Source organism: Mustela nivalis (assembly GCF_964662115.1).
Source record: "Mustela nivalis genome assembly, chromosome: 11".
Taxonomy (NCBI): domain Eukaryota; kingdom Metazoa; phylum Chordata; class Mammalia; order Carnivora; family Mustelidae; genus Mustela; species Mustela nivalis.
The window spans coordinates 76,470,606-76,492,137 of record NC_139030.1 but is presented as its reverse complement, the minus strand read 5'-3'; the positions used below and the strand labels follow the sequence as shown (position 1 = coordinate 76,492,137).

The 21,532-nt window shown below is 40.9% G+C and overlaps 1 protein-coding gene across 1 annotated transcript in view; it reads left to right on the top strand.

Annotated features, from left to right (window-relative positions):
• The window catches only part of FBXO36 (F-box protein 36), a 91,640-nt gene that overhangs the window by 43,532 nt on the left and 26,576 nt on the right, over positions 1-21,532 (top strand). Inside the window, exon 2 of the mRNA XM_082690864.1 lies at positions 15,942-16,050. Coding sequence (XP_082546990.1) covers positions 15,942-16,050 — 109 coding nt within the window. The remainder of the gene's footprint in view (positions 1-15,941; positions 16,051-21,532) is intronic.

The following is a 21,532-nucleotide window of genomic DNA, read 5'->3' as shown; positions in this document are numbered from 1 at the left end:
CCTCCTTCCTGCTTGGTCACTTCTGCTCTTACCTGGAAGGTTTGGGAGAAAGGATTCTAGATTATATTATTTTTTCTGGGTGTTGTTCCAGAAGATAATAGAGTACTGATTCAAAAATAATAATAATTTTTTTTTAATTTATTTATTTAACAGACAGAGATCACAAGTAGGCAAAGAGGCAGGCAGAGAGAGAGAGAGGGGAAAGCAGGCTCCCTGCTCAGCAGAGAGCCCGATGTGGGGCTCGATCCCAGGACCCTGGGACTATGACCTGAGCCGAAGGCAGAAGCTTAACCCACTGAGCCACCCAGGCGACCAGGGAGACAGAATCTTAAGCAGGCTCTATGCCTGGCATGGACCCTGACACAGGGCTCAATCCCACGACTCTGAGATCATGACCTGAATGGAGGACAAGAGCTGGATGCTGAACTAACTGAGGCAGCCCAGCATCCTACCCATTTTGTTTCACAATGATACTTTTTAAAAAACAGATTTCACTTATTTATTTGATAAAGAGAGAACACAGGTAGGCAGAGCATGAGGGAGAAGCAGACTCTCTGGTGAGCCGGGAGGCTGATGCAGGGGACTCTGAAATCGTGACCTGACGCCTAACTGACAGAGCCACCCAGCTGCCCCTCTTCTGCCAAGAGTCCTACTGTTAGTATGTGTGTTTTCTTACATATCCTCCTTTGTGCAAAATCTCATGAAAGTTTTGCTTGCAGAAGATCTTCATAATGTGATATTGTGTCTGGTGTATAAACACCCAGGTCTTTAAGCACAATAGGGAGACAATTACAGTCATTGTAAATTCTGTAGGACGTCCAATTTGCTCTATTGTAGTGGAATTTTTTTCTCTAAAGAATACTGCTTGGGTGCCTGGGTGGCTCAGTGGGTTAAAGCCTCTGCCTTCAGCTCAGGTCACCTGGGATCGAGCCCTGCATCGGGCTCTCTGCTCAGCAGGGAGCCTGCTTCCTTTTCTCTCTCTGCCTGCCTCTCTGCCTACTTGTGATCTCTGTCTGTTAAGTAAATAAAGAAAATCTTAAAAAAAAAAAAAAGAATACTGCTTAAAGTTGCACTTCTGGGTCTCAAAACCGAGTTGCGGGAGCAAAACTAAAAGCTACAACTCTGTAGTGAATTATTGAGTTAAAATAGCAGCTTCTAATCAGTCAAAATCTGGAATTCTGATCCCAAGGTTTTAGCAAGAGAATAGGATGATATTAAAAGCATGTATAATTAAAAAACAAACTCTTGAACTCAGAGAACATATGGGTGGTGGCCAGAGGGGAGGAAGGTGGGGATGGGGTGGGTGAAATAGGTGAAGGATTAAGAGGTATAAACTTCCAGTATTAAAATAATGAATCACAAAGATGAAAAAGTACAGCATAGGCTACACAGTCAATAATATTGTAATAACGTGGTGTGGTGACAGATGGTAACTACATTTGGCAAGTGTTGCTTAATGTTTAAAATTGCACTATGTCGTGCACCTGAAACTAATAAAATAGTATATGTCATCTACACTGCAATAATAAATAATAAAAAAGCATGCATAATGATGCTTAGTGTGATTCTATCCCTGGTTCCTGTACCATTTTCTAAAATGAAGATGATATTTTTTATTATTCTTAAAATAATACATTTTACATTATTACTTTTTGCATTTATTATATTCGTTTATCTAGATTTATTTTTGAATGTAGTTGGAGGTAGAGGTTTAAATTTATTTCTTTTAGATGGATGGCTTATCAAGTCAACATTTTTTTTTTTAAGAGAGCTTGTACACACTGGCAGAGGGGTTGGAGGGGCAGATAAAGAGGGAGAGAGAATCTTTTTATTTATTTATTTGACAGACAGAGATCACAACTAGGCAGAGAGGCAGGCAGAGAGAGGGGAAAGCAGGCTCCCTGCCGAGCAGAGAGCTCCATCCCAGAACCCTGAGCCGAAGGCAGAGGCTTTAACCCACTGAGCCACCCAGGTACCTCATGTCAACATTATTTATTAAATAAACTATCCTGGAGCGCCTGGGTGGCTCAGTAGGCGTCTACTTTCGGCTGAGGTCGTGATCCCAGGGTGCTGGGATCCAGCCCTACATCAGGCTCCCTAATCTGCAGGGAGCCTGCTTCTCCCTCTCCCTGTACTGCTCCCCCTGATTGTGCTTGCTTTCTATCTGTCAAATAAATCAAATCTTTTAAGATAAATAAATAAATAGTCATTCATCTCTTCTTCTCTGTAATTTTATTAGATTATGCTAGATTTCCCTCTATAGCTTTTGTACCACATTGAGAGTACCTGTTTCCCCATGTTCTTGCTAACAGCGGGAATTTTCAGTCTGTTGGATATTGCCAGTCTGGATAGATGAGAAATGATATCTCAAGGTGATTTTGATATGCTTTTCTATTATTATGACTGAAATGGAGCATCTTTTCATATGTTTTTGGGCCATGTAAATGTTTTGTCCTGTGAACATTGTTTTCATGTCTTTGGCTCATTTTAAAATTAATTTGGAGTACCTGGGTAGCTCAGATGGTTGGGCATCTGCCTTCAGCTTAGGTCATGATCCTGGGGTTTTGGGATCTAGCCCTGCATCGGTCTCCTTGCCCAGCAGGAAGCCTGTTTTCCCTCTTCCACTCCCCCTGCTTGTGTTCCTGCTCTGGTCGTCTCTCTCTTTCTCAATCTCTGTCAAATAAATAAATAAATAAATAAAATCCTTTAAAAATATTAATTTGTTGGCCTTTTCTCTGTTTCTACAAATTTTTTAGGGAGATTAGCCTATTGTTGCGATCTTAACTGCAGATGTTCTTTTCAGAGTATTGTTTTTCTTTTGACTTTGTCTGATATATTTTTTAAAAAACCAGACTTATTATGAGCACCTGTCTGTCTCACTTGGAAAAACATCCTACTCTTGATCTTGGGGTTGAGAGTTTGAGCCTCACGTTGGGTGTAGAGATTATAAAAAGAAATAAATAAACTTTAAGAAAATCAGGATTCTCAAGATACACTTTCAAAATAGTAAAAATCACCCTAATATCAGCACTGTACTAAAGAGAGAGACCATTTCTGTCGACCCAAGGTTTCCCTCATGTCCCTTTGCGGTCATTGCTCTCTCCCACCCTTCATCCCTTGGGTACCACTCACCTGATTTCTGTTCGCCTTTCTGTGATGCAGGTATCAGCGGTTCCTTTGATTGCTGAGTAATATTTTGTCATATGAATGTCTTTGTCTCTTTACCAGTTGATGAATATTTTGGTTGTTTTCAAGCGAGAGCTGTTATGAATAAATTGCTTTAAACATTGTCATATTTCCAAGTTTTTTGTGTTTATGTAGTCGAATTTATCAATCCTCTCTTTTAGGCTTTTGGATTTTGAAACATAGAAAGATAATAAAGGAATTCACCATTTTTTCCTTTTAGCTCCTGTATGGTCTCATTTTTTACTTGCAAATCTCTGATCTGTTAGAGTTTATCCTGGTATTAGGCATAAATCAAAAATTTTTTTTCCCGAATGGCTAAGTTGTCCCCAAACACCTAAATCAATCTTTTTAATTGGATTTAGGGAACTATTTTATAATTATTTATAATTTGTAAATTAATACAAATATTTTGATTTATTAGTTATTTGTGTTTATCACTGCTATTCAATTAAAGTTAAAAATTAAAAACCTATTTTTCTTTAAAGTGTATTTATTTACAATCCTTAAACCTAAGGTGGGGCTTGAACTCAGAATCCTGAGATCAAGAGTCCTGCAAGCCAGCACTCCACTGACTGAGCCAGCCAGGCACCCCAAATCTCTTTTTCTTTAAACAGTCAAATACAAACCTAGTAAATTCAATTGTAAATCATGTAATTTTGAATGACAATGCAAAACACTTAGTTTTGTTATCCTTTGATGAATGGTTAATGAATTTACTAGAGTTAACAAATCATAATCCTCTAAACTTTTAAGCACTATTTACAAACTTAATCCGATTATCTTAGAAATTATTAATTAAAGCTATGGAACTTATAAATTTTAACAAATTAAATTATCTTAAATGTAAATACTATCTACAAACTTAATTAAATCGTCTTAAACGCTTTAATCTATACCACAAATTTAATGTATTTGACTTTCTCAAGCATTTCTAAAATCTGAAGAGACAAAATAACAAATCTAACAAAATCAAACCAAGTGTGTGCAAAGCTGTAATGAAACGAATGTAAAAATGTAGATCACATTCTGGGGGGCCCTGGGTGGCTCAGATGGTTAAGCCTCTGCCTTTGGCTCGGGTCATAGTCCCGGAGTCCTGGGATCAAGTCCCACATGGGGCTACCTGCTCAGCGGGGAGCCTGCTTCTCCCTCTCCCTCTGCTGCTCCCCCTGCTTGTGCTCTCTCTCTCTCTCTCTCACTCTGTAAACTAAATAAATAAATAAAATCTTAAAAAAAATGTAGATCACATTCTTTTAAATATCTTAAAATCATTATAAATGTAACAGATACTCCCAAGTTAAAACATTGACTACCAACTCAATTATTTACATTATTCTGTGTATTTAAGTTGAGAAATATAGTGTCTCAGATTCTCTCTGGTGGCATTTTAAGCATCTTAAGAATATACAAAGCATGGGGCGCCTGGGTGGCTCAGTGGGTTAAAGCCTCTGCCTTTGGCTTGGGTCATGATACCAGGGTTCTGGGATCGAGCCCCGCATCGGGCTCCTGCTTCCTCCTCTCTCTCTGCCTGCCTCTCTGCCTACTTGCGATCTCTATCTGTCAAATAAAAAAATAAAAACTTAAAAAAGAAGAAAAAAAGAATACACAAAGCACAGCTTCTAGTTAAAGAACTATTATATAGGGATGCCTGGGTGGCTTAGTTGGCTAAGTGTCTACCTTCTGCTCAGGTCATGATCTCAGGGTCCTGGAATTGAGTCCCACGTTAGACTCCTTGCTCAGGAGGGAGCCTGCTTCTCACTGGGCCTGCCACTACCTGCTTGTGCTCTCTCTCTCTGACAAATAAATACAATCTTTAAAAAAAAAAAAAAAAAAAGAACTGTTATATATCTTCCTTCCCTCTGGCAACATCACTAAAATGACAATTACAGGGTTTTTTTTTCTAAGCATAACCTGCAAAGACAAAGAGAATAGGAAAGGCAACAATTTTGCAAACTAGAAGGCAGTTGATCTACCGGTAGATCAACAGTTGATCTACCGGTAGATCAATAGCCCCAGGAAAGTTGAAATCTAAGCCAGTGGTGGGCAAGTCAGGAAGCAATCGAATTTGTGCCCCAGAAACTCAACAGGGAGGCTCAAGAATGAGTAAAAATGGGTTCTTTTGAAAGCAAGGATAAAGAAGGACCTGAAGACAATAGGAATGATTAAAATTCTATTTGAGATGTGTTTAGAACCACCTTCCTCATCTCCTCCCCTCCTCTACAACCATGAACAGTTTGCTTCACCCTAAGACTGGAGATTTGGTCTCTGGAGTGGTAAGGAGGGATACCATGGCCTCAAGCCCCAGGTCACTGGGACAGAGGGACTCAGTGTTAAATATGGCAAGAGATGAAAGGAAAATCCACAACCTGATTTAAGAGACTCACTCTGACTCTCCCGAGGTTCACGGGATGCTGTAGGCAGCCAGCCTTCTGCCCTCTAAGCAGAAAGCTGGAAAATTCTTCTCTGGAGAATCAGACCAGGCCAGGTGAGGAGATCAAAAGATACTCATACTGAGGATCCTCCTCCAACCAAAGAACCCCATCAGACCACCCTATAATGAGGTCCTCCTCTGGACAAGCCCTGCTTAATGGTAGAACTGCCAATCATCTCCCTAGCGCCCCACTCCTGAATACGCATGGACAGCTAAGAGTTCTCAGGCTGGAAAGGCAAAACGAATCATCAGGGCCACCATCACCACCACCAAAATCCAGAAATATAATTTTGGAGATAATAAAGACAATGCACACAGAACAAAATATTCATCAGTAATAGCCTCGGCAGGGTAAGATGAGGTATGATAACCATGAAACAAGAACAACACGCCATTAAAAACATTTCAGAAAATTAACCAGAACTTTTAGAAAAGAAAAAACTGGACAGGAAAAATGGAAAACTCAACAGAAGGGCTGGAAGATAAAATTGAGGAACCCTTATAGAAAAACAGAAAAGAGGGAAAATAGGGAAAAAAGAAAAGAAAAGAATCTGACCAGGACGTCCAGTAGCTAGGGAAAAAAAAAAAAAAAAACCGGAAAAAATTTATACAAAAAAATGTCCTAGACGTGAAGTAGCCCCAAATTAAAAGCTCTTACCAAGTGCCCTACATAATGAGTGATGGAAGATTCTAATCAGCAAGGTCCACAGAGACAGAAACCATATTGCTCTTTTACCAGGCACAGTTTATTTTAAAGAATTGCTAATGAATAGAGGATGGTTAACAACTTAAAAGGAGTAAAAGAGGGCAACAACCAGTACACAAATGTTTATGAAACTTTGTTCATAAGAGCTAGAAACTGAAAACAACTCAGAAGCCCAGGCATCAGAGCAGCAGCTCAGAAGAAAATCCAGAAGCTATGAGAGTGTGGGGGTGAATCAGACATGTTTACAGCATTCCCAAAGTAGAAGCCAAGAGGAGGCAAGCTCTCCATAGCCCCAAAGCCAGCTTAAGAGTTCAGTACTTCAGGGGCACCTGGGTGGCTCCGTTGGCTAAGTGTCTCCCTTCCATTCAGATCATCATCTCAGGGTTCTGGGATCGAGCCCCGCATCCCCCAGTTGTGTTCTCTCGCATGCAGTCTCACTCTCTGTCTCTCAAATAAATAAATAAAGTCTTCAAAAAAAAAAAAAAAGAGCTTTATTTTATTGTGGTTATCATCGTGTTACTGATGTCACAGAAGACAATATTCTGAATAAAAGAATGAAGGCACTCGTCCGCAGTGTGATCCACAAGACTCAGACTCTGAATCTGGGGAAGTTTCAGGAATACATTCATCTATTTATTCCACTTATATTTTCCTTTTTTAGATACATGCAAGAACAGTATAAATGTATTATATCAGAATTAACAAAATACATATATTGTGTCAATATAATTTATAAAATTAATGAAGTAATACAAATGCTAAAAATAACAAAATACAAAATACATGTCTAGTGATGAATAAAAGAGCCTTTCAATAAATATAAAATAAGTGATTAAAAAAACATGCTGGGCATCTTGGGTGGCTCAGTCTTTTAAGCATCTGCCTTCCATTCAGGTCATGGTCTCAGGATCTTGGGATCAAGCTCTCATCAGGCTTCCTACTCAGCAGAGAACGTGCTTCTCCCTTTCCCTCTGCCATTCCCCATGCTTATGCTCTCTCCTGCTGTCAAATAAATAAATAAATAAAATCTCAAAAAAAAATTGTATGTCAGTTTTTTTGCCGGTGTTCTTTCTTTCTACAACGCACATAAAATAATGCTGTGACATGACATACAATGGAGAGTGTATTAGATCTGATGAAATATGGTATTATTTCACATGAAACACATCCAAAGAAAAAGAGGTTCCCAGCACAGTGAGAGTGTTCAAACTCCTCTTCTCCACAATATACTGCTTTTGTCTCCTCTAGGGGACAGCTGTCATCTCAGCCTGGCTCCCCTCCTAGTCACAAAATGGCTACAGCAACTCCAGCAATCACATCAAAGCACAATGATCAGTGCCCAAAAAGGTGCCCTGTTTCTCCTTGTAAGTGATAAAATCTTCCCAAAGCTTCTGGAGCCTTCTCCCGGTGTCTCATTGGCCAAAATTTTATCACATGCCCATACCAATCCCTGGCAAAGGGAAAAAACTGCCAAGAATCACTGGAGCCATCATGTCCTGCCTCTTGGAGCCAGAGATGAGGTCTGCACTCTGTGCATAAGCTATGCAGAAGAGAGAGACTGCTGGACAAACCCGGCTCTACTAGGAAAGGCAGATGGGTGGCAACCGACATTGTCTGCTATCAATTCCTAATCATATTCATTGTGTTTGAAATTTACTAACTGGACTCTCCAAGGGCAACTGCATTTCTGAATTCTTGAAGAAATATTTCAATGCAGTCAGCTCTTACTATAAAATTCTTTTGATTTTATTTTCATCTTAGCCTCAGACTTATTTTATCCATTAATAATATTGGGGCGCCTGGGTGACTCAGTCGGTTAAGTGCCAGACTCTTGGTTTCACCTCAGGCCGTGATCTCAGGGTTGTGAGATCGAGCTCCATGTTGGGCTCTGCGCTGGGCATGGACCCTGCTTAAGATTCTCTCCCTCTCCCCCACCCTCTGCTCCTTCCTCCCCTTACTACTACTACTAATATTAATAATAATGTTTCTTTTATTCCTAATGTATAAAAGTTACTACTATTCCAGAGTGAAATTTTGGATAGTTGAATATCTAAGTTTTGCTGTAGTTAGACAAATTGAACCAAACACAGAAAGAGAGGAGCACATACTTGATGTTATAATTTTGCATGGAAACCTCCATAATTGTTGTCTGATTTAAATAAGGTGAAATAGGGGCACCTGGGTGGCTCAGTGGGTTAAAGCCTCTGCCTTCGGCTCAGGTCGTGATCCCAAGGTCCTGGGATCAAGCCCCACATCGGGCTCTCTGCTCAGCGGGGAGCCTGCTTCCTCCTCTCTTTCTCTGCCTGCCTCTCTGCTGCTTGTGATCTCTGTCTGCCAAATAAATACATAAAATCTCTTTAAAAATAAATAAATAAATAAATAAGGTGAAATAAAATTATGTTCATAATTCATTTTAAAAAATAACATCTTTCTGCCTTTCGGAAAACCAGTGCTCTGTGAGCTTTTGAGTAATATCGAGAGCTAAAGTTACATGCGGGGTTTACCTTGCAGTCCTCACGTCTCCATTTCTCGCTGGCCTGTTAAAAACGAAATCCGTCTTCCCCTCATAAAAGATCTGATTCCACAAACGCTCCATGACACAGTATCTCAGTTCCACTGTGTGAAATCCCCTAATTATATATGATTTCCAAAGCAGGGAGAAATTTGATCTGGTAAAAGAACAGTGGTCTGCAAGAGAAAGCAGAAACAGCCACGTGCTAACTTACAAACCTATTTCTTAGACGCTTAGAAAGATTTGGAATCCCCCATTGAGTGTGTGGTATCTAGCAAGTCATTCCAAGCCTTCATGAGCAACTGTGTTTTTTAACTGGATGGCTGAAAATTAAACTGTTGAGGAAATACAGCAAAGAGCATGCAATTCTTAATGATTATTGATGATTAATCAAATACCCGGTCAGAGTGAAAAGCCGAAATAAATGTCCTTTTTTTTTTTTTAAGATTTTATTTATTTACTTGAGAGAGAGACAGTGAGAGAGAGCATGAACGAGGAGAAGGTCAGAGAGAGAAGCAGACTCCCCATGGAGCCAGGAGCCTGATGCGGGACTCAATCCCGGGACCCCAGGATCATGACCTGAGCCGAAGGCAGTCGTCCAACCAACTGAGCCACCCAGGCGTCCCGAAATAAATGTCTTTGAAGAATACGATCAAGAACCAAATATTGTTCAATAGTTGAGGAGGAAAGAGATACTTGGTATTTGAGGCTGAGTTGGCTATTACAGGTATGACGTACTAGTCAGCAGGTGAACAAGAGGGGAAGGGAGAAAGAGGCAAGGACCTCCTTCTTTGCGGTGTACCCCGTCTCTGGCATCCGGCTGGGTTCTTTGGATTTATCTCAAGTCATCCATCCACGAGTCAGTGAGGGGACATCGTCATTATGTCCATTTTGGAGATGAAACTGAGGCCGGAAAAGATGAAGACCTTTGCCTAGGGTAAAAGACAAAGAACAGGGTTTAAACCCAGACCTGTCTACTCACAGATTCTCTCTGGTTTTTGTCCCGGTGGAAGGATTTTTCAGTTAGGGGAGTGGTGGGATTAGCACAATATCAGCCTGGAGTGAGGACCGAGATGTGCATTGTCCAAATATTGTCAGATGCTGAGATGCCCAGCTGGGCCCATTTCTTTCCCAGTGACCCCTCAAGAGCTGTCTAGTGAGTTGCGTGCCCAGTGGGGGGAAGGGCCTAACGTTTAGGGACCTTCGCCAGATGAACAACAAATGCCTCATCCTCTTGCCTTCATAAATGGTAAAGAAGAGGTGCCAAGGGATTAGTGAGAAACCTTTGACCTCTTTTTCAAAAGGAAACTCAATTTCCAAGTTTATTGCAAAGATTTACTGGAAATACATAAGAGGTCTAAAAAGACGGTAAATATAAATAAAAATTTTTAAGAATTCCACCAATGGTCACATGATTTCTACTAAACTACCAAATAGTGGCATGTACCTTCTAAAAAGGCTCGCTGCCCATCCTTCCTGGAGCAGGTATGAAGCAATGCACGACAACTAGACCGGCAAGGTCAGCAGATGCCTCGGCAGCAGGAGTATACACAAGATTTCTAAGCCATTAGGGTCAGTTTCCTCATTCATAAAGAGTTGCCTATGACTCACAGGCCTTTGGGAGATTCAGGAGACCTGGGGGGAGCACAGTCAAGCCCGTTTTCCAGCTAAATCTCAACAGTCTTGTGAAAACAGTGCAAACTTTTCTGCAGCTTTTCTTGCTGGAATGTTCATTAACAAAACATTCACACTTAATGAGAACAAGATGCTCAGGGTGCTTGGGTGGCTCAGTCTGTTGAACCTCTGACTTGTGATTTTAGTTCAGGTCATGATCTCAGGGTCCTGGGATGAGCTCGATCCCAGGACCCTGAGATCATGACCCGCTTCGGGCTCTCTGCTCCACGGGGAGGCTGCTTCCTCCTCTCTCTCTGCCTGCCTCTTGGCCTACTTGTGATCTCTGTCAAATAAATAAATAAAATCTTTAAAAAAAATAAAAATAAAAAAGAAACAGGATTTATAGACTTTAAATTTTCAAAATAGAGATAAATACGTAACAATAGCTATATATGAATATATGACTTGGCATAAGATGAGCTAATACCAGAATTGTTAGCAACTACTTTACAAATATTTGGGGGATACCTCTTAGCTCAGCTTTCTTCAAGCTGGATCTGCCATGTGAAACAGTTGCATTTACTGCTACACTGATTTTCCTTCCCTCTGCATATATGAATATTTTCTTTCAATATTTGGATTAGTGGTATATATTTTGATCCTTTTCACGAATGATCATTAACATTGTTCTGTGTTATTTTTTCACGTATTCTTTTATTGGCTGCACAGTATTCCATCTTCTAGGTGTGTCATAATTATTCAGTAAGTCCCAACTATCAAACCCTTAGGTCAGTTCTGATTTTTCATTGTCATAATTAACTTATGACAAACATTCTTATATCAAAATGTTACAGGAATTCTTCTTTAGTGCCCATGGTTCTGGGTCATGCTGCTTAGAAGAATGAGGTAGACCAGACAGACGAACAGTGGTGGGCAGCAAAGCAAAGTTTATTGAGCCATAGTACAAAGCTCCTGAAGAGGGAGGGGACACATGAGGATTGCCGATTTGGTGTTTAGATCTTGGGTTTTTTTTTTTTTTTTTTTAAAGATTTTATTTATTTGACAGAGAGAGAAATCACAAGTAGGCAGAGAGTCAGGCAGAGAGAGAGAGAGAAGCAGGCTCCCGCTGAGCAAAGAGCCCGATGCGGGGCTCGATCCCAGGACACCGAGATCATGACCTGAGCCGAAGGCAGCGGCTTAATCCACTGAGCCACCCAGGCGCCCCGGGTTTTTTTTTTTTTTTTAAAGATTTTATTTATTTATTTTACAGAGAGAGAGAGAGAGAGAGAGAGAGAGAGAGAATGCACCAGCAGAGGGAGCTGCAGAGGGAGAGAGAGAGAGAGAGAGAGAGAGAGAGAGAGAGAAAAGCCAACTCCCCACTCAGCAGGGAGTCTAATGCCAGGCTCCATGCAAGCCTCAATCCCAGGACCCTGGTATCATGACCTCAGATGAAGGCAGATGTTTAACCAATTGACCAGCTGCCCCAAGATCTAGGGGGTTTTATGGTTTTTTTGGTTTGGGCTGTCTTAATCTGATTAACTCCATGTGCCTGTCATTCAATCAGGTTTTTGTCATCTACTTATCATGTGGGAAAGGGTGGGGCTCCTTCGGGGTGGTGTCAAATCCTTTTAAGGGTGGTAACGTCTTAGGGCAGGGGCCTTTTGTCCCTGCCTGCCTTTCTCCCAACTATCCTTCATTAAACATGTTATACACATTTCTGATAAACTCCTGAGGATAAATTCTTTTTTTTTTTTTTTTAAGATTTTATTTATTTATTTGACAGAGAGAGAGATCACAAGTAGGCAGAGAGGCAGGCAGAGAGAGAGGGGGAAGCAGGCTCCCCGTGGAGCAGAGAGCCCAATGCAGGGCTTGATCCTAGAACCCTGAGATCATGACCCAAACTGAAGGCAGAAGCTTAACCCACTGAGCCACCCAGGCACCCTGAGGATAAATTCTTAACAAGTAGAATGTTTGAGTCCAAGGGTAGGAATGAACATTAGGTTTTTGAGGAGTATTGCCAAATCAGTTTACGCCCTTCTCAATGATCATTAAGGGCTTTTATTTTTCCTTGTCCTTACCAATATTAGGCTTTATCACTTAAAGAAACAAACAAAAAAACAACCGAAACACAACTTTACCAATCTGAGAGACAATAAGTGGTAGAAAATATCTAATTTTCTCTTTTAATAAGTATAGTATACGGAGCATAATTGAGTCTTAACAAGGCTTAGTAGTGATTCTGACTGCTGTGTTGTGCTGTGTAGAACTGATCTGCCGACCCGTAGCATAAAGGTCATATTTGAAGAAAGCTTTGTGCCTCAGAACAAACCCTGTGTTTCTGAGTGGGAAGTAAGGAGGCTTGAATTCTGGTTCTAGCCAGTCATCTTTCCTTAGGCAAGTGTTATATTCTCAGTAATTTACCTTAAATACCTCAGGGGGGCTAGTAGTGTGCAAGTTAACCTGTGTGCAAGTTAATCTGAGTCTGTGCCCTGAGAATCCTCCCTGTAGAGGACAGTATTGCAAGCATTTCAAGAACTGCCTCCTACATCAGTACAGAAGGGCTAATTAATTAGTCTAATGAATATCGGGAATAATTTTTCACTGATGAAATGAGTAATGTGCAAGATAGGAGACAAGTAAGATTATAGAAGTGTTTCCCTGCCGTTTAAAAAATTTTTTACTTTATTTTATTTAAAATTTTTTTTTAATTTTAAATTTTTAAAGATTTTAAAGTTATTTAAAGTTATTTTAAAGTTACTTAAAATCTTTAAAAATTTTAAAAATATTAAGATTTTAAAATAATAATATTAAAATAAAAATTTTAAATAAAGATATTAAAAATGTAAAAATATTTAAAAATTTAAAAAAATATTTTAAAAATATTTTTAAAATATTTAAAATTTAAAACACTTTATTTAAAATATTTTAACAATTGTGTACATCTCTCTGCCTTTTTTCAAACAATGGAAGAAATAAGCTTGGTAACAACTTTGCTGGAGTAGTGCCTCATCTAGAACTCCATTTGTTCTGGAATCCTCACTTCCCCAGGGATTTAGTTGCTTGATTTGGCCAGAAGGGTAGCTGATTATGTCATTGAAATATGGGCGCACTTGCCCCAGATAGATAATTCCCTGTGAAGGCTCCCACAGCGTGCCCAAGTGCACGGTGAGGAGGGGACTCCATTTAGCTTCCAGAAATGTAGTGTGGATTCTTGTGGTACCTGCTTGGTGGTGTCTTTCCTGTGGCAGACTTGCTTTCACGGTAACATACCTCCGGTGATGTGGTCGTAGAGAGAGACAATGCACCACTTCTAACACAATCTCTTGGAAACATTTTGCTCCTCTGTATGAGTTGCAGGAGATGGACTAAATTATTTCTGACCTCCCCATTAGTTCAAAAGTTCCAGATCATGTGGTATAGAGACAGCATTAGATTCGGATTGCCTGGCATCTTTCCTCAATAGAAAAGAAATATTTATCATATTTAATGTTAATTTCAATGATGTCTAATAGAAAGGGAATAAAAAAGGAAACTGAAGTTTAGAGCGATTAAATAGCAAAGTTCTGTCTCTCCAGAATTTGTGCTCTTTCTACTGATGTCCCTGTGTATCACAGAGATACAGTAAAAGATACTGTAATGGATGATTCTGCTAGAGACTAAATTGTGTCTTTCTAAAATTCCTATGTCCAAACCCTAATCCCCACGGTTGGGATTTGGTGATAGGGCCTTTGAACAGGTCATTAAGGTTAAATGAGATCATAAAGGTGGGGCCCTGATCCAATATGACCGGTATCCTTATAAGAAGAGACAGACACCAGAGATTCACAGGGACAGAAGAAAAGCCGTATAAGGCCCCAGCAAGAAGGTGGTCGTCTGCCAGCCCAGGAGAGAGGCTTCCGAGATGCCAAACCTGTCAACAGCTTTCCAGAACTGTGAAGCAATAAATTCTGTCATTTAAGCCCTTAGTTTTTTGTCACAGCAGTCCTAGGGACCAAAACACCCTCAACTCTGTGGGGATGGGGTGGAAAGATGTTTAAGAGAACCATTTTGGTGAGGCTCCTGCTCAGGAATATCAAAAGTGTCAGGTTAAGGTATTTTCTGCAAGTTTTGTGAGACTTTAGGTGTTTGTAACTTATATATTCTATATGTAAACCTATATGAATAGTAAGCCTTTAATTAAAAGTCATACTTTCTGTTGGGCAGAATGCCAGGTAAGATGGTAGAAAGAGTCTCCACAGTCCTGAGAGTTTGGTGGTTACCTTTCGGATATCCGGGAAGGGGAGGAGGTTGGGAGAAGGACCTCAGGAGATGACAGGGCACAGGAAGACAGCTCTACAAGGAGAGGAAAGCTGGCTGAAGCCCAGGCCTGTAAGCGGGGAGAAAGAAGAGACGAGCAATGAGGTGGTCAGGCAGTTTGAAGGCTGGGGAGGAGGGGTTCTAGAACCACACCAAGAAGGGTCTAGGGACGGGGCAAAGAGCTTGTAGGGACCAGGGCAGTGGCCCGAAAAGGGATACCCAGGACCTGTGTAGACCCCAGAGAGCGATAGGTAGGTGGGGATGGGAGAGAGGAAACTATAAACAAGGGAAGGACCCATAGCAAGTTGCACCTGTTCTACAATTCTGCCTCGGGCAGAGCCCGCTATAACCTTACATGGTGATGTTAATGTTAATGATGTTAATGAGAGAGAAAGCCAACCAGTTTCTCTGCACCGTCCCCTTACCCATCTGTTCCCACATAGCCCACATCTAAGTGTGGAAAAAATCTGGTTTGTTTGTCAAGTTGGTGGAAGCTTTGTCATCTCAATAATTCCCCAGTTCCATTGTAGGTTGAAGGACGTGAGACAAATTGGATAGGCTTCAGGGGGCTCCTCATCGGGGCCAGGAGTTGACACTGCAGTGAAATCAACATAGAACTTACATGCAGTCCGTAACCATGGAAATGAGGTTTGCTCCAGATAAACCAACAGGCTCCTAGAAGTCCAACGGGCCATGAGCAGGTCCATTACCAAGAAGAGTCCTGTGTAATGACCCTTACATGCATCAGGCAAAGCATAATAATGGTGCTTTCCGTGGTGCTGGTCTTGTAGGAAAGTATCCACTCATTGTGTATGCCCTGCAGACAGAAAGGGAGGCAGAGAGTGGAGCAATTACTTTGGAACTGGCTCCCCAAGTTAGAGAACGCCTACTCTCAGAGACCCTCAAGAGACAAATGGCCATTTTAGTCTGCATGATTTTAACATCGATTGACATGATAGATTTTTAAGATTCCTTCCAGCACTTTGATTTGTGACCCCAATCTCTAAGGAGAATGTTGACTGATGCGCAGACCTCACTTCTGATGTGATGTGACACCAGATGGCAAAGTTACAGCTGACATTGGACACGTAGACTTAGTGGCTACTGCAGGGAATTTGCAAAATTCCACACCAAGCTGTACTTGTTGGGATTGGGTTTCGGAATCAGTTTTATTCCTATCCATCTCTATTCAATCACAGGTAGTCTTTAGATGGTGGAAGATCTCTCTGAGGAGTGAGTATCGATCAACAAAGCCTGGAGAAGCAAAAGACTCTCATGAAGAGTTCCTAGAGAATTCCCACCTTCAAGGTAAGGAAGGAAGCACGTTATGTACTTCCTGCTTAATTTCCTTTAATTAGTGACAGATTTTGTCACAGAAATAGCCAGCATATCGTCATTTGAAATACTGATATATTATTATGTACTCAAAGACTGATAATTACTAACATATCCTGAAATTTCTCTTGCGAAAAATCTTCAAGTGTTTAAGATTCCAGGTTAAAGTGTCGATTCCATTAATAATCTTAAATTGCATAGATATAATTTTGTCCTACAACATTGAATTAAAATGGGTTTCCTTTAGTTAACAATAAATTGAAAGGTTATTTGAAAACACAGTCAAATTCTCAAATCCTTGGACTCTCATGCATTTTGGCAAAATTGCTGTCATTTCTTTTTAACATCATAAATAAATAAATCATAAATAAATAAATAAATAAATAAATAAAATCTTTAAAAATAAAAAGCAAATGATCTTTAACAAACTCCTAGATACCTATCACTTGGCTTCTAAGATACTCAAAATGTGGCCCAAATCTCCACACTAAGCCACTGTTCCCACTGGATTAGTTGGAAGCAAATCTCAGTTGTTAACATCTTTTCATGCTAAACCACTTTAGTATGTGTCTCTTAAAAGGAGTCCCTTTAACTAACCTCCTTAATAATTATTTACCTTCAGTACAAAAATGGAAAACTAGAAGTCATTTTAGAAATTTTTATTTTATTAGGAGTTAATATCAAATTTTTATATATGCGTTCTCATTTTATCATTACAATATCCTTGTGAAATAACCAGTATTATCTTCATTTCACTAATGAAGTTAAGAATAGATATGCCTTTCCAGGGTACCACTGCTAATTACGGGCATTGCCAGGACTAAACACCAAGAGTGGAAAAATCAAGTGCATGAACCTTTTTTATTTCTTTTTAAGTTTAGAAGTTCTATTTACTTATTTTATTTATTTTTTAAAAAGATTTTACTTCTTTATTTGAGAGAGAGAATGAGAGAGATCATGAGAGGGGAGAGGGTCAGAGAGAGAAGCAGAATTCCTGCGCAGAGACCCCGATGCGGGACTTGATCCCAGGACTCAGGGACCATGACCCGAGCCAAAGGCAGTGGCCTAACCAACTGAGCCACCCACTCGCCCCTCAAGTACATTAATCTTATTCTTTTTTTTTTTTTTTTAAGATTTTATTTATTTGACAGAGAGAAATCACAGATAGGCAGAAGCAGGCAGAGAGAGAGGAAGGGAAGCAGGCTCCCTACTGAGCAGAGAGCCTGATGCGGGGCTCAATCCCAGGACCCTGGGATCATGACCTGAGCTGAAAGCAGAGGCTTTAACCCACTGAGCCACTCAGGCGCCCCCATTAATCTTATTCTTAAAGACACATTCTGGTTGGATCTTTGATAATCAACACTCTTAAAAGACATTCTACTGCTTAAATTATAGCATGTAATAGTTGTTTTTTTAGGCAGAGAGTGGGTTTGGTTTTGTTTTGTTTCCTTAAACAGTTGAAAATCTGGATTGATTGACTTCAGTTCCTGTTGTTGCATACATCTTCTTTAGTTAACCTCCTTATAGAAAGTACTTAAAAAGAACCATGTTGGGGAAAGGCTGTCCACTTTTCATTGAATAAAAATCAGTCCAGGCACTCCTTGCTTATTTAACTGTAAAATAGACAGGTTTCTGCAGTGATGAAGTCAAATGCTATAGGGGAGCCTGACTGGCTTAGTCATTGGAGCGGATGACTCTTGGTCTTGGAGTGACTCTATTCCACGTTGGTTATAGAGATGACTTACAAATAAAATCTTAAAAATAAAGTAACCTCTATATAACACATTTCATTTTTAGGTCAGAATCCAATTTACTTTCTGAGCATAGTAGTAACTACCACAAAGCTTATGTCTAAGCAAGAAATATTCACGGACAGACCATGTGATTTTCCAATCACAAAATCTGGCAAGGGACATTGGCATTGCTTGTGTTCTGAGTACAGTCTCTTGCTTGCCCCAGATACCTCCCACACCCCTGCCCCCTGCCAGGATATAGGGGTGGGGGGGTGGGGCAACAGTGGCTTGGGGATAACACTTGTGGGGTTCCTGATCCTGGGAAAATAGGCAATAAGGTGGGACTTTTAAAATTGCAGCTGGAGGGGCCCAGTCAGTTAAGCATCAACCTTCCGTTCAGATAGTAATTTCCGAGAGTCCTGGGATCGAGCCCCACGTAGGGTTCTCTGCTCAGCCGGAGTCTGCCTCTCCCTCTCCCTCTGTGCCCTCTCTCACTCTTGCTCTCTCTCAAGTAAATAAATAAAATCTCTAAAAATAAAATAAAATAAAATAAAATAAAATAAAATAAAATAAAGCAAATAAAAATAAAATAAAATAGGATAGCAGTCTGAGAGCTGCAGTCTCAAGACTGGCTGGTGGCCTCTGGACAGGAGTAGCACTGAGACACTGAATTAAATCACCTGGGAAGTTCAAAGGCACCTGTGTTTCACTTTTTAGACTTCTACAGCATCCGGGTCTCTGGGGGAGGAGAAAACTCCAGACAGCGATATTATTTTCCCCTTCCTCCTCCGTGGTCCTTAAGGAATCCCTCAGAAGGCATCCCTACAGCAGAAGAGGTGTGTGCTGGGCCCAGTGAGAGGCTCAGCGGTCAGTGGCCAGAATTTGAACTGTTGATGCCCCAACCCAGCTGTGTGACCACAGGCTGACCCTGACTCCCTCTGTAAGCCCACTTTCTCCTCATACCTGGGGAAAAAAACGGTTATTCCATGTGGTCGCTGTGGGCATTCAGTGATCTGACACCTGAACCATATTTAGAGCCACACACACTACATAGTCAACTCATAATCATTATTTGCTGTTTTTAAGTATTGATGTTTGACTTGGTTTGATTTTTCCCATTCGCTTCTTATCATATTCCCAAGATCCCCCCCAAGGTTTTTCTCACCTGAAGTTCCTCTCCAACTCATATGGTACACACTGACGATAGGTCTCTAGAATCTGGGTCACCCTTGGTGTCCTGGCAGAGGACTGGAACCATGTCACTCTTACTTCCTTGATCTTTCAGCAGCACTGAACTTGGAGGGGACATTTTCTTCTCCTGGCTTCCAGGAGCACCAAGCTCTTGGTTCTTTTCCTGCCTCACTGGTCCCTTCCCAGCATCCTTGTCAGCTCCTCCTCTTCTCGGCACATCTAACCGTTGGGGGCTTAGGGTTAGCTCCAGTGCCTGTTCTCTTGTCTGTCTGGGCTTAACTCCTGGGGGATTGGATCTGGGCTCCGGCTTTAAATGCCATCATACACTGACAAGTCCCAAAATGATATCTCCAGCTGGCCCATCTCCCCAGAAACTCCCCACTCAGATTTTTATCTGGCTGCTCCCTTGACATCTCCACTTGAGTTACTTCTAATGGGCTCTCAAATGTAACATGTCTAAAAATAGCTCCTGATCTTCCCTCCTGCCAAAAAAAAAAAAAAAAAGGCCCAGATCCTACAGTTAGCTTTGGTCTCTTTCTTTCTCTCACATGCTTGATGTCATCCATCAACAAAACCAGAATCTGAACAGTGGTTCACAGCCTCCAAGATGGTTCCTAAACATGCCCACCTCTCAGTGTTCACAGCCTTGTGTCATCCTCTCCCGCACTGTACTCGGTCAGCGTGTGTGACCAGTACAATCTGGCAGGACTGATGTTGTGTCACTTTGGAGGTTAGGTTATAAATGACACTACGACGTCTGACTTTTCTCTTTTCCCTCTTTCTCTCACTTGCTCTGGGGGAAGCTGGCTGCTGTGGCTCAAGGCAGTCCTGTGGAGAGGTGCGTGTGATGAGGAACTGAGGCCTTCAGTCAGCTGCCATATTCAGGAGCTTTCTTGAATCTGGACCCTAGAACCACTGTCAAGGCTTCAAATCATGCAGACCCACAAAAGGTCTTGACTGAACCTCAGGAGAAAAAGACTCTGAGCCAGAACCACCCACTCCCACATTCCTGAATCTCAGAAACTGTGAGAAAATAAATGTTTGTTGTTTTAAGCTGGTAAATTTGGTAATCATTTGTTACTCAACAGTAGATAACTAATACAGAATGTTTCTCACCAATTCCAACTCTGGTCCAACCAACAACAACCTCTCAACCAGATTATTGAGTTAATCTAACTGGTCTCACTTTTCCTACCCTTGCCCTACAATAGTGTGGTCTTGTCACAGTAGCCAGTATCAGCCCTTCAAGACATATATCAGGTCACATTACTTATCTGCTTTAAGACTTTTAGTGGCTTCCCATCTCACTCAGGGTAAAAATCCAAATCTTGTAGTGATCTTCAGCCACTCTCCTCTCTTGTGTACTCTATTTAAGGCACACTGGCCTCCCTGGTGCTTCTTGAATAAACCAAGCATGCTCCTACCTCAGGGCCTTTGCACTTGCTATTCCCTTTGTTAAGAATATATTTTCCCAGATGTCCCCATGATTTGCTCTTCATTCAGACATCTGCTGAAACTACCTTAATAGAGAGTGTTTCCCTGACTACCATATAAAATAACAATCTCCTCTTCCTTAACCTGGAAGACCGGATCTCTCATAACACTTTTTTTTTTTTTTTTAAGATTTTATTTATTTATTTGAGAGAGAGACAGTGAGAGAGAACATGAGCGAGGAGAAGGTCAGAGAGAGAAGCAGACTCCCCATGGAGCTGGGAGCCCGATGCGGGACTCGATCCCGTGACTCCGGGATCATGACCTGAGCCGAAGGCAGTCGTCCAACCAACTGAGCCACCCAGGCGTCCCTCTCATAACACTTTTTACCACATGATATAATCTATGTTATTTGTTCATTTATTGTCGGTCTCCATCACTAGAATGTAAATTCCCTTATGGTAAAGACTTTGCTTTACTTACCAGTGGGTCTTTGGCACCTACCTAGAGCAATACATAGCTCTGTAAATAGTTGCTGTATGAATTATTTGAGAGAACTCTTAGGGAGTGGGACAAGGTAAATTCTACAACAGATCCTTCTTAATTACAAATCTGGTCCTAACAGAGTTCAGGTTTCTCATCAATGGTTTCTTCCAGAGGGGGAAGAAAGCCCTTACACCAAGTCTGGTCACACTACCAGACTGATACTTTTAAGACAGTTTTTCAAGCCCAGGGACCACATCTTATTAATCAATCCTTTTTCAAGATCAGGTTCATGGTAGGCAGTTAGTATATGTTTGTTAAAATGAATGAAAATACATTTTCTGATGAAAGAATATTGTTTAAATAACAAAATTACTGTGCTCAAACTTTATTTTCATGGCTCTAAATTCATATAAGAACACAAGGAGTAAATTCCAGAACTTACTAGTATATTTATACTTATGGTAGTTATAAGCAGCTCTGGAGGAACACATCACATAAAACTGCATGAGTGTGCTCGGCTGCCATGAGAGTACTACAGACTGGATGACTGCAATACCGGGAATAGACCTTCTCCTAGTTCTGGAGGCTAGTTCAGGCTCAAGGTGCTGGCCAGG